At 38.8% G+C, this 12302-nt stretch overlaps 1 protein-coding gene across 1 annotated transcript in view; it reads right to left on the bottom strand.

Annotated features, from left to right (window-relative positions):
- LOC140237734 (endoplasmic reticulum aminopeptidase 1-like) overlaps positions 1-12302 on the bottom strand; it is an 81761-nt gene that overhangs the window by 924 nt on the left and 68535 nt on the right. The window contains exons 10-17 of the mRNA XM_072317660.1: positions 10749-10831; positions 10060-10249; positions 8220-8367; positions 7176-7249; positions 6011-6115; positions 5062-5232; positions 4313-4453; positions 558-639 (exon numbers count right to left, since the gene is read on the bottom strand). Of these exons, the coding sequence (XP_072173761.1) occupies positions 558-639; positions 4313-4453; positions 5062-5232; positions 6011-6115; positions 7176-7249; positions 8220-8367; positions 10060-10249; positions 10749-10831 (994 nt within the window). The remainder of the gene's footprint in view (positions 1-557; positions 640-4312; positions 4454-5061; positions 5233-6010; positions 6116-7175; positions 7250-8219; positions 8368-10059; positions 10250-10748; positions 10832-12302) is intronic.

The following is a 12302-nucleotide window of genomic DNA, read 5'->3' as shown; positions in this document are numbered from 1 at the left end:
TGTATTGCTTTATTAACTTGATGTACTCATATTTCAAATTCAAAGTTTTAACAATGATACAAAACAGAGTCCATTTAAAAAGGGGTGTTGGCTTCTTTGCTTGTCCCAATAACACTTCAATAGTAATACTGTTTATTTTTAACACTGCATTGAATTTACTCAGAATGGCAAATGCTGATTCCTCAAATCATCAAATATTCAAATAAAATTACACACTTGCAGCCTATAAAAGCTACTAACAATGCTACTGCAAAAATGGTAAGGTAAGGAGAGAATCACACACATAAATATGTATATTTTTCATTTGTTTACATACAGGATTCAAGCAGTGACTTGATTAACATCTAAATCTTCCAGTAATCTTGGTCACAGCATGTTATTCGTGCAAGTGCTCAAGGATGACTCCTTTGAGCTCTTTTGCCAATTGGAGGAATGTTGTGTAGTTTTGTGTTGGCCTTGTTTTTGGTGTGGGAGGGGTGGATTTCCTAAAGCTACCATATTTGGTTAGTAGCCTTCACTTCATATTACAAAATGAGCAAGGAGATACAGTAACTCACAATCTGGTATTCAAACTGAGATGAGATCCAACTCGTAGTTCCTGTGATGAGGCCTGTCATGACGAAGGGCTGATCACCAATCCTGGGAAGCGAGGACACGCATAGACAAGATACATTAAACCATCACGTCCAGAAAGTCATATTTCTGCAGTTTGGTGCTAAACTGTTGCTCATGATTTTTGACAACTAATTGTGAGTGGTTCATATGGCAGACAAGAAAAAGAAAAGAAAAAAGAAATTATTTCATTATCATTTCATTCATTTCCATTTATCTTTATTATCAGCAAAGAGTATCAGTGTATCATACAAGTTCTTTGCTGTTAACATATGTGACCCTGCATCACAAAACCAACAAAAAGTCGCCAGACATGGATTTTTAGTTAAGGGCAGATTCTTAAAGAGCAAACTCTAAGCTTTAAAATTATGTATAACTCAATTCAAATGGACTCCCCTAACCTATCTAAATATTGAAAAGAAAGCACACACTTTGGTAAAGTGTGAACTGAGAAAAGAGTCTCTGAAGTACAGGGTCTATTCAAGTGCTTAATCTTCACCAAGCCGTGCTAGCTGTGCAATGAAAGGGACAAAACACAGGATGTAAACCACAGGAGCAACAACAAAGAAGGGAGTATCAGATTAAGCTGAAATTGAGCATGTTCTTTAAACAAATTCTGTCCATGATTAATGCCAACTTTCAAAGCAGTAGAGCTATCCTTTTGAAAGTTATTAGACTTGAAAGTGAAGAGTGTGTAAAGAATTTCAAGATATGAAAAGGAGACTCTACGACATACCTGATCATTCTATTCTCCGCCAAAAAGGGTTGTAGAAAAACTGTTAAAAACACACTTTCCCATTCATGTTATGATCCCAAACCAAAGAATAATGTAGAAGAAGGATAGCTCTTTCAGAAAATATGAAAGATTCAAGATCGACTCAGTTCACCCATTTCACCTTTTTTGAGTCCTCACGTAAAATCAAGGGGTGTGAATTTTTGTTCGTTTTGTGATGCACGGTCACATATACATGTTGCTGTTGCAGAATTTTCACAAAGCTTCTTGACTGCTGGATTTATAAATGATCCTTCAAATGGCAACACATTTCAGAAGAGTAAAATTCATGTTGCTCTCTCATATTGGTAATGTTTTCTACCTTTCTTTGTGATATTGTGCAGACCTAGTAAATTTGACTGGTTCCATCTCATATTTCTTTGATATCACATATGCAGTGATATCACATATGCAGTGAAATACAGTGTCCAATTTAATAAGAGGATGATTTCGGGGGGGAATTAACTGCAATCTGGACAGCATTCTTAATGTAACAGATCACAGTATAGTGCAGCACAGTATTGATACTGCAAGGCATATCTGAGAAAAAGGATTACCCGGTACTAAGCACTACACCTGTACTAACACTGGGTTGAATGTAATAAGCAAAGAACCCTGATGATTTGTAATAAGATCATTTCTAACATCTAATCAAATAATATATGTTTTTAACACATTTTTTTTTTTTTTTTTTTTTTTTTGTGAAAGCAGAAGAAAAACAATATGGCACAGTTAATTTCTGTATTAACCCTAAAAAGACTGGGCTATTTTGATGCCTCGTAGGAATTTAAAAAAATGGCTGTAAATCTGTAATTAAAGGTCCAAAACTGCTGATTTTTGGCTTAGGTACTCTGTGTATGATTCCTATTGAATGTACATCAGAAAAATAGCGTTATCAAAATGTTTTCTTATGTATTTTATTGTTTTTTAAATTTCTTATGTATTTCATTGTTTTCGACTTTTTGTTTTTTATTGGTTTTTTTTAATGGAAATCATCGGCGACACTATTTAGATCATAAACAACATGAAATTAATTGATTTTGATCAGTAAAAGTAAAAGTAATGATACATTTATGAATTTTGGTCAGAAACAGAATTTGCATTGGATTTGTACATGAAATCACGTTTTTGAGCAATTTCGGGTCTGACATGCACTTACAAAATATTGTGTAATTTCAGAACCGTGTACCCAGGCGTCACGAATTTGGTCTCAAAAGTTGCGCAAGACTTAAAAGAAAAAAGTCATAAATTGTCGCGGCGTGAGATTTTTACGTTCCAGATTTATCGCGAAAAATGTCGAGGGGGGGGGGGCCCAAAAAGCCCCACCCCCCCCCCCCCCCCCCAGTCTTTTTAGGGTTAAGGGGTTTGTACAGTTTGTCCAGATGTCTTGGGTGTTTAAAATTTTGCCACGTGATAAACTTTTGGACTTTATATGATTTCAAAATTTCTGCTGTATTGCAGACATATTAGTAAAAACTTTGCCATCACATGCAAGAAATTAGCAATTCAAGGAATTGAGAGTAGGCATTTTCTTATTTAACCCAGTGCCTACAGGGACCAGGTGGTGTCACCATTGCTGGATGAGAAGACTATTACAGTTCATGTCACATATGGAAAGTATTACAAACAATAAAGAAAAATTACTGTATAAGCTGTTATTTTCGCGAGGGTTTAATTTTCGTGAATTTCGTGAATCACATTTGGATCGCGAATTTAACAAAACGCGAAAATGTCTCAATGCACTTTGTTAATAGTGCGTTAACGTAAGCGTCGGCGACAATTCGCGAAAACAACATCTCGTGAAAATATCAATGACCTCGTCATTCGCGAAATATCTGTACGCGAAAATAACAGCGTATACAGTAACACATTTTCACTTTTCTACCACAATGAAAGAGCGCTTGACCTGCTTCTCTCAGAAAGCAGGGAGAATAATATTACCCTAACCATTTGTCAGTAAATACATCAAGTTGAGGGAGTGTGTATTCATGAAAAAATGAAATTTTGTGGAATTTTAGTTTCATTTTCTTTATATCGTTTTCTATAAATGACATCATGCACCATAATAGTCTTTTCATCCAGTAATGGCAGCACCAAAACTTGAGAAATTCATAACTTCCGAACTGATGGTTCAATTTTCCTCACACTTTCACTGATGTGCTCTACTAATATAGCAATCCACATGTATAAGCCAGTTCGGAGTTAGCTCATGGGCACATTGGTACGAATGACCTTTCTTTTTTCTCAGTTGGTTAGGGGCACTTCACTCGTTTTCATACACCTGACATAATGCATATAAGTTTTACGTAACAATTTATGGGATTCATCAATCCTGTTCAAACAAAGAATAAACTTGCGTAGACCAGATGAGCATATAATGATCTGTCAAATAACACTTGAGAAAGCATCCATTTCATTATTTTGCATTGGATGTATTGACAATCTCCTTTTATTGATATTGCCAAATACCACTTTTGCTGTCAGGTGGATGTGCTGGCAAGCGGCATTTATAAGGATTACATGAATAATCATTACATCACAGATGCTTATCCGAGTGAATTTAAAAACCAACATGCATGTTAGTCCGAATGACCTTGTTTCTGCTCATGCGCAAAGTGGAACTCCGAACTGGCTTATTCTCGGGTTCCATCCCCCTTTAAAAGCAAAAGGTGGAAGAGTGTAATTTTATTCTACTTTCCCAGGGTAGCATTACAAGTGGAAGACTGGTACAGTGCACTCCCGTTATAACGAACATGGTTATAACGAAATTTCGCTTACAATGACGTAAAAATTCAGGCTGCAACATTATCCGTTCTATGTTTTTTCATTGTTTATTTGTTCGGTTATAACGAAATTTCGGTAAAACGAAAGAAAACTGCCTGTCCCGAGGACTTTGTTATAGCGGGAGTCCACTTTACTGGCACCTACTTTTCCTTGATGGTCTCCCAATTCTCCACCACAAAGCTGAAGGCCATGTATGAGCCAGCCCTATTGCGTGCCACACTGCCAATGACCATGTCCGAATCCTGCTGGCGAATCTTGTCACTGTCCAGTGCCCAGTGGAGGTACCTGGATGATGCAAGTTCATGAGAAGAATATGAGGCATCTTAAGACATCTTATAGACATCTTTATACTCCACCTGGTGGAGTGCAGGGGCAATGCCTTGGAGCTTGACAGCATCAAAGCCACATGAAACATGGCTTTCTAATCCCTTTGAAAACTTCATCAAAGAGCCCGGCAATTTAGAACATTCCTTGGTTTTCTTTCATGGCATGCAAAATCATTCAGTCATGTAAACACAAATACATTTTTCCTGCCAAATATTAAATCGATGGCAACTTTTTCCAATTTTTTACGATGCACAAGGGCAAAAGAACTTGTCTTCATTTCTTGTCTGAAACTTGGTGACAAAGCTCTCAAGAGACCTAACAGTACATGCTGTTATACACAAATTCGATCTTTCCACTCAAGATTATCTGATGATATGTTTGTAGGTCACTACAAAAGATCCTACAAAGAGCGGAATGATCTAAACTACACTAAAACATTTAGCGGAGAGGAGTAAGACTTGAAGGCCAGTGAGCACAGCCAAAATGAGATGGTCACTGGTCAGCCGAGCTCTGCAGCCAAGTATGGATCAAGAGTAATATCGGTCATCCAATGTCTAATCACTGACCTGTTGAGGAGCACTTGGTCATTTGTGCAGGCCAAGTCGTGAAGGAGAGAGGCCTTCTCTGTGGGAGAGTCGGTGGTCAGGTACTTGTTCCAGGCAAAATCCCACTCCTCTTCGTGGCCATATTGGAGACCTCCACATCGCACGGTGCTCCGGAGGTTGACCCCAACATTCCTGCGTGGAGGACATGGGGGAGCAGAGCCAAATTTGCAGCTTACACTTGTATTGTGTACTGACTGATTACCCCTGCCTTCCATGCAATGAAATCTATGTCTACAAATATACTGAGCTTTATTTTAGTATCTTTAAACTATACCTGTATCTCATATTTATCTGTAGGATGAGATTTACATGAAATAATTGCCCTCTCCTTACCATGTGATTACAATTAGCCATGCATTGTTGACTCCAACACACATATCCTGAAATAATCTTGTGACTGGCAAGACTGTGTTTGCTTGACTTCTTACTAAACACCCAGCTCTGCTCCAATACTATTTTACTTGTGCAATTTTCTTTGAGATTACCTTTTCTGTTCCACAAAATCTGTAACAATGAGCAAATCATTTCGGGAGATATCTGAACACTTTTGATCAAGATATAGGACCTAATGAACAGCATTTTGAATTTAAATTGCATGATAACCTCTTCTAGTTGCTGCATGACAAAGTTGGCATCTTCATTTTCTTTGCGTAGACGGTGAAAAAAAGTTTCTTCACAGAAAATAAGGGGAGAGGGACTAATGGCAATGCCTCAATTCACTTCAGCAAATATATCAAATATTGAATTGAATGGTTAGGGTTAGGTTTAGGGTATAGAGTTTGGGTTAGGGTTAGGATTAGGTTAGGATTAGGTTCAGGATTAGGATTAGGGTTAGGGTCAGGGGAAGGGTCCGGGGTAATTGCCCAGGGGGTAATTGCCCTAGACCCACAAAGGGGTAAGAGAGACTCACAACTTGCCGGTGGACATCCAGTCCTTGTATTTACCACTGGCCCACTCCAGCGTATCCTGATGCCCCAGTTCACAGAGGTATCTTAGAAGTCTTAGACGGAGCAATCTGGGTCAGTCCAATAGTGGAAAGAAAGTTAGGAGTATGTGAAATTGAAAACAAAAACAAACAACCATGTACTGGTATTAAACATAATTTATGCACGACATTTAGAGGTTTGTGAATGTACTGCAGTTTCCTATTGTGACACCATTAATGTGACAATCCAATCAATACATCCAAACCACTAGACCACGTTTTAAGAGGGCAGTGTTATTGTATTTACATAGCATCAACATCATGTCTCATCTCATCTGGCGATTTTTAAACATAGATCTGTATAAATGTGGAAATTTTTGCGGTGTTGAAATTATCACGCATTTTGCACAACCAGAAACTAGCGCGAAAAATGAAAGCACGCGAATACTTTTTGCTTGCCATATGTTCCTGTACTTGATGTCTTGATTACACAGAATTAAAAACACTCGAAACTCATATTAGCCAACCAAGGGTGAAAAATTAGTCGTGCAAAAATATCCACTTTTACAGTACCACATGATAATTGATGGATACTATCAACACATGATGCGCAATCTCTCTATAGATGCAATGTTAGAATTGAAACAGTTTTCATACAGGTTTTTTTCAAGTGCTTCTTCACAATCACACTCCCAAAGTCACTGGCTACATTCCCTGTTTATTTTTTGTTTTGTTTTTGTCAATGCATTTCACGTGCACCACCCCCACTCCCACATGACCACACCCCACTGACTGCAAGGCATCACATCTCTTAATATCTACTTTCTGTATGTCCAATGTGGTGGTGAAGATGATACTTTGCATCTCCACAATTTAACACTACGCTTGCTTGAGCTGGAGGTGGTACAAAGTCCCAACCACACAACTGCAATACCTCCACCAGACACCTTTTCTTGGCCATCCTCTCAGTCATCAGTTCAAAGATCACATGCTCATGATGGCCAGACTAGTTAATAACACCAATGCAAGAAACAATGTACAGTACAATTGTACTTGTCATAATATTTCTTTCACTGCCTTTTGACCACATTGCATGAGTCTCATTTTCTTTTTTGTTTGAAAGAGAAAGTCAAACATCACTGCTCTGTACCTGTCTAGATGTGACCCTGTATCCTCCCGACCTAGCCTCTGAATAATTCCATCAAAGAGCTGGATGACATAGAGCTAGGAGAAAAAAAAAAAACAGCAGTTAGAAATAAAGAAAAAAAAATCACATAGTATCAAAGGAATTCCATCCTCCAGCTTTTTCAGTAGGCGTTTTCACATCAGCCCGATAAAAATCCAAGCTCGAAAAATTTTCCGCGATTGCGAATTAGAGCGCTATTTCATTTCTTGTTCACATCAGCGCGAAGAGGGGGTAGCCCGAATAGTTAAAAATTTTAAAATAGCTAATTCGACAGCTGAGTATGTGCAAACAGCATCAGTAATGTGTGTGCCCTCTCAAAAATTCCTCATGCTTTGTGTGCAGTTTACCTCGGTCGATCGGGTCACACACGCTAGGAATGATGGAATTCATCGCGCAAATTTCTCGAGTCGTTTTCACATTATCAAACAGCGCGCTACTATCCAGCTATTTCAGAAATTTCCCGAGTTGGACTCGAGAAATTTTCTCGATCAGCGCGATACAACTAGCACATTAATTTGTGTTCACATTATCAAATAGCGCGCTATCTCGCTATCGGGAAAATTTCCCAAGTCAGAAGATAGCGCGCTATCTCGAAACATCGGGCTGATGTGAAAACGCCTAGTGTTACTAGCTCGACTACCTTATATCCAAATACTGAATTTACGAATGTTTTGAAATTCAAAACTGTTCTATTTCAATACAGTATAAACTACAGTCTTTTATTTCAAATATACCCTAGGTGGTTGAATGTCGAATGCTTTCCTGCCTGCTTGACTCAATCCAAACTTTAGGGCCAAACTATATGAGCTCGAGAAGCCACCTTTCTCAACATGTGTGCTGAAGGCTTTTGGAAATAAAATGGGACAACTTAGATAGCACTGGAATGTTTAGAATCTTGACAATTCAGTAGTGACAAAATCAGATGCTAGGGGTGATGGGTCACATTGTGTGGGAAGATACAGTCAAGATTGGGGTTAGGAGCTGCACTGTATTTAATTGTGTACGCACCTTGAAGTAAGAATAACCCTCTCTTCCATACAGCACATCTCCGATCACAGCGAGGTTACTCAGGGCTGTGACGGTGGGAACATACTCCACCTCATGTTCCATATACCCCAACAGATTCAGTGGTATGGAGTAGTCAACATACCCTGCCCTTTAGAGGAATAAACGAGGCAATCATTACTCAACATGTAATGCACATTGTATTACAATAAACAGGCTTTAGTCTGATTTGTCTTTTTTTCTCCGTCACTAAACTAAAAATTCCTGAACTTAAAGCCCTTCTGCTGAGACAATCTTACATGAACATGGCATGGCTTTGCAAGTCTGGGCGTCCCAATTTCACAGAGTATACCTCATAAAATGAAATAATCAGATTTCCAACACACACAGTTTTAGCTGTCACTGCAAAGATAATGACTCGCAGAATAATACAGTCCGACCTCTCCTATCCGGGCATGTCGGGACCTGCGCTCATCCGAATAAAGGGATTTGGCTGGATACGGGAGACTCAATGTTTAATATATGCAGCTGCCCACCCAGTGGTAGCTAAAGATTAATGAATCAATTTTGTGTGATCATGTCACATCCTCGTCGATCAGCTGGTCTGCATTCAGAATTTTCTGATAATTTGCTCAATGAACAATCACCTGTCTTGTGCCATTATTTAATGAAAAGCTTTCTGTCCATGTTCTTGCTTTGATTTGAGGGTAGTGAATACCTGAATACATGTTATTTAGATGAAATTTGATGTGAATGTATGTTAATTATGTTGGGGAAGATAAGTAATTCATGTGATCTTGTGCAGGAATTTTGTCTGATTTTGGAATCTCCCTCTTCCCCATAATTTTTATATTGAAAAAAAAAAAATCCATGGCGAGATCGCGTCCGCATAATAGAGAGATCCGGATAAAGGTAGGCTGTATAGAAGAGGTCGGACTGTACTGATATATTTCTATTAGAATAATACAATATCAATGATAATCTCACACTGACTGCAAAAAACATCTCGCCTTTCCCTGTTGTTTTTTGCAATTCTTGTGAAAAGAGAATTAAGGTTAAAGGAAAGGTACCTCATGCATTGCTACACCTTTTAACAGCACAATTATAAAGTGTGACCGAGCTGTAAATATTGCTGGGACATTCTTAGGACAGGGGTGTATGGAGGGGGTGTGGCTTAGAGTAGGGGAGGGGATAACATTTGGTAAGGGATGGGAGGATATGGGGTAGGAATTCTGGGTCTTAGAAGGTAAGGGGCAGATGTGGCTAACTGATGGGGAGAAGGATCAGTTTTAAAGGACAGAGAAAGGGACTGAAGCTAAGACCAAGGGAAGGGTGAGAGATTTGGGATGAAATCTACTTCAACATCATAAGAGGATCCAGATGGGGACGCCCCTGGTGAGCGCCCCCTTTCTTTTTTTTTTTAAACAAAAGAAATTTAAAAAAAGAATGAAAGGGGTGCAGATGCCCTCCTTTAATTTTGGAAGAAACCATCTTAGTCGGGTGATTGCAGTGGCAGCAGAAATTGCCTTTTTTTGTTTTTGTGTTTTGCTTGTCAGCCGATGAATCCCAGAGGTGGCACCAGAAATATTTTTTTGCGCCCCCTCTTTTCGGAATTTCTGGATCTGCCCCTGAACATGTCCAAGTCTGAGATGAGGAACAGAGAAGATTTGCAGGGTGCAGGGCAAGGATGAGGGAAGGCTTGTGACATGCAGTGATGATGGAGATTTTGGAGGGTCAAGTTTAGGAAGGAGGAGGAGCATGGGAGGAATGAGGAGAGATTGTATGCCCATGAGGGGGCATGGTTAAGGTGTGTGTTTGGGGAGGGCGGGAAGGATGTACACACCATGCCAAATGGAATGCATCATCGATGAGACTGGCCCGGTCGGCCGGTTTGGGGATATCATCACGATGTTTCAGCAGCACGTTGATGAGGGTCATCCATGAAGCACCATCGTAGTTGACACGGTACATGCCCGACTGTTCCGAGTTGGCCTTGAACCACTTCTCATCACCAATGTTCAAGACAGTTGAAGCTGCATCGAACCGTTCATATAAAGTGGGCAATGGTGACATCTCTAATCGATTCAAATGCAATGATAATATCTTCCTGAACCTCTCCATAACCAGGGCTCAACATTAGCAGTGGCTCCGTGGCAAGGGGCCACTGAATATTTGTGTCGGGCCACCAAATTTATCTTCTGGTGACCCAATCTGGCAACTAAGATTCAAAATGGATTGTTACTACATATCTTTTTCTAGGTCACCAAAATTTTACATTTAAAGATTTCAGTGGCCCAAAGGTGTCAGTAGACAAAAAGTTAGTGTCGAGCCCTGCCATGAGTGACATAACTTGATCAGCTTTTCATCTTGCAACAAAGTTTTTGGAGACATGTCATTACAGTTATCATAACTTCACTCTGTTTGTGATTGTATTTTCTCACAGTGATCAAGAAACTAGTTTTACAGTGGCTAGATCCATCAAATTCATCATTCATGGCATCAAACACAATCTTAGCTTTAATTGAATCATACCCTGGTCTGTATGGAGAATCTCTGTCCGCACATAGGAGACATTGGAAGCTGTGAAGTAGGTTAAAGGGACAATCCACTTATATCTGAAAGAGAAAATGCAAAAAGTGATGTCATGAGGAACAGACAGGATGGTAATTTAGCAGCATACGCTACAGGTAGAAGCAGGATGTGTTCGTGTTCAAATCTAGCTCATTTTTTTAAACCTCAACTTGGTTCTCTTGATGTTTCAGTAAGCATATTCTTACCATTTTCAAGAGAAAATGGTAAGAACATGCTTACCTTAAAGGACAAGTTCACCTCCATACACATAAGGATTGAGAGAATGCAGCAATATTAGTAGAACACATCAGTGAAAGTTTGAGGAAAATTGGACAATCGATGCAAAAGTTATGAATTTTTAAAATTTTTGTGTTGGAACTGCTGGATGAGGAGACTACTAAGGCTTGTGATGTCATATGAGTACAACAGTATAAAGAAAATATAAAGAAAATTCAACATATTTTCACTTTTTTCGCATAATAAAAAAGCACTTCACTTGCCTCTTTCTAAAGGCGATGGGAATAATATTACCCATAACATATGTCAGTAACGAGTCAAGGGAATGTGTACTTTTTTCAAAAGATGAAATTTTGTGAAATTCTCTTTATATTTTTCTTTATTGTTGTACGCATGTGACTTCATACACTGCAGTAGTCTTCTCATCTAGCGGTGACTGCACAAAAACTTTAAAAATTCATAACTTTTGAACGGATCGTCCAATTTTCCTCAAACTTTCAATAATGTGTTCTACTAATATTGCTACATTCTTTCAATCCTTATGTTAATGAAGGTGAACTTGTCCTTTAATGTTGGGAGTTGGTAGGTCCTTTTCAGGGCCACGTGCATACCCAAGAAAGAATATTTTGTGCACCATTAAGCCTTTTGTTCTATTGCCATGGAAACCTTCCAAGATTTTATTGGTTCTTTTGGTTTCTGGATAACGCTGCTTAGAAGACATGTAGATGCTGGAAATGATGGACATCAACTCAAAAGTAGATATTTCACTAGTATTCTTCTGGAGTGAGGATCATTTACTTAAAGGAGGATATTATTGCATTGTGCTTATTTTCACACATTGCATCAAACAATGAGTGCTGTGAAAAGGCTATATAGTGGAGCGGCATAGCCGAAAAATTGTGCATTTTGTGATAAAAGCACCAAATTTCGTACACAGGTTGACAATCACGTTCAGATCAAATTTAGATATTGGGCCATCGTAAATAGCGCCCTCAACGTCCGTGGCAGCCATTTTTCAAAATGGCTGCCATAAATGCCATGTTTTCGTAAAATTTACTAATTTTAGGAGAGAAAAGTCAATAAGATTTGGGTTACAAATGGGAAATTACATTCAAAATAAATCTAGATATCGGGCCATCGGAAATAGCGCCCTCAACGGCAATGGCAGCCATATTTTCAAAATGGCCGCCATAAATGCCATTTCTTCAAAATATTTGCTAACTTCAGAAGGGAAAGCCAGTAAGATTTTGCAAACAAGTGGGAAATTACATTCAAAAT

The sequence above is a fragment of the Diadema setosum genome, chromosome 14 (assembly GCF_964275005.1).
Source record: "Diadema setosum chromosome 14, eeDiaSeto1, whole genome shotgun sequence".
NCBI classification, from domain to species: domain Eukaryota; kingdom Metazoa; phylum Echinodermata; class Echinoidea; order Diadematoida; family Diadematidae; genus Diadema; species Diadema setosum.
Note: the sequence above shows the minus strand (reverse complement) of the source record. Positions and strands in the feature narration are given on the sequence as shown.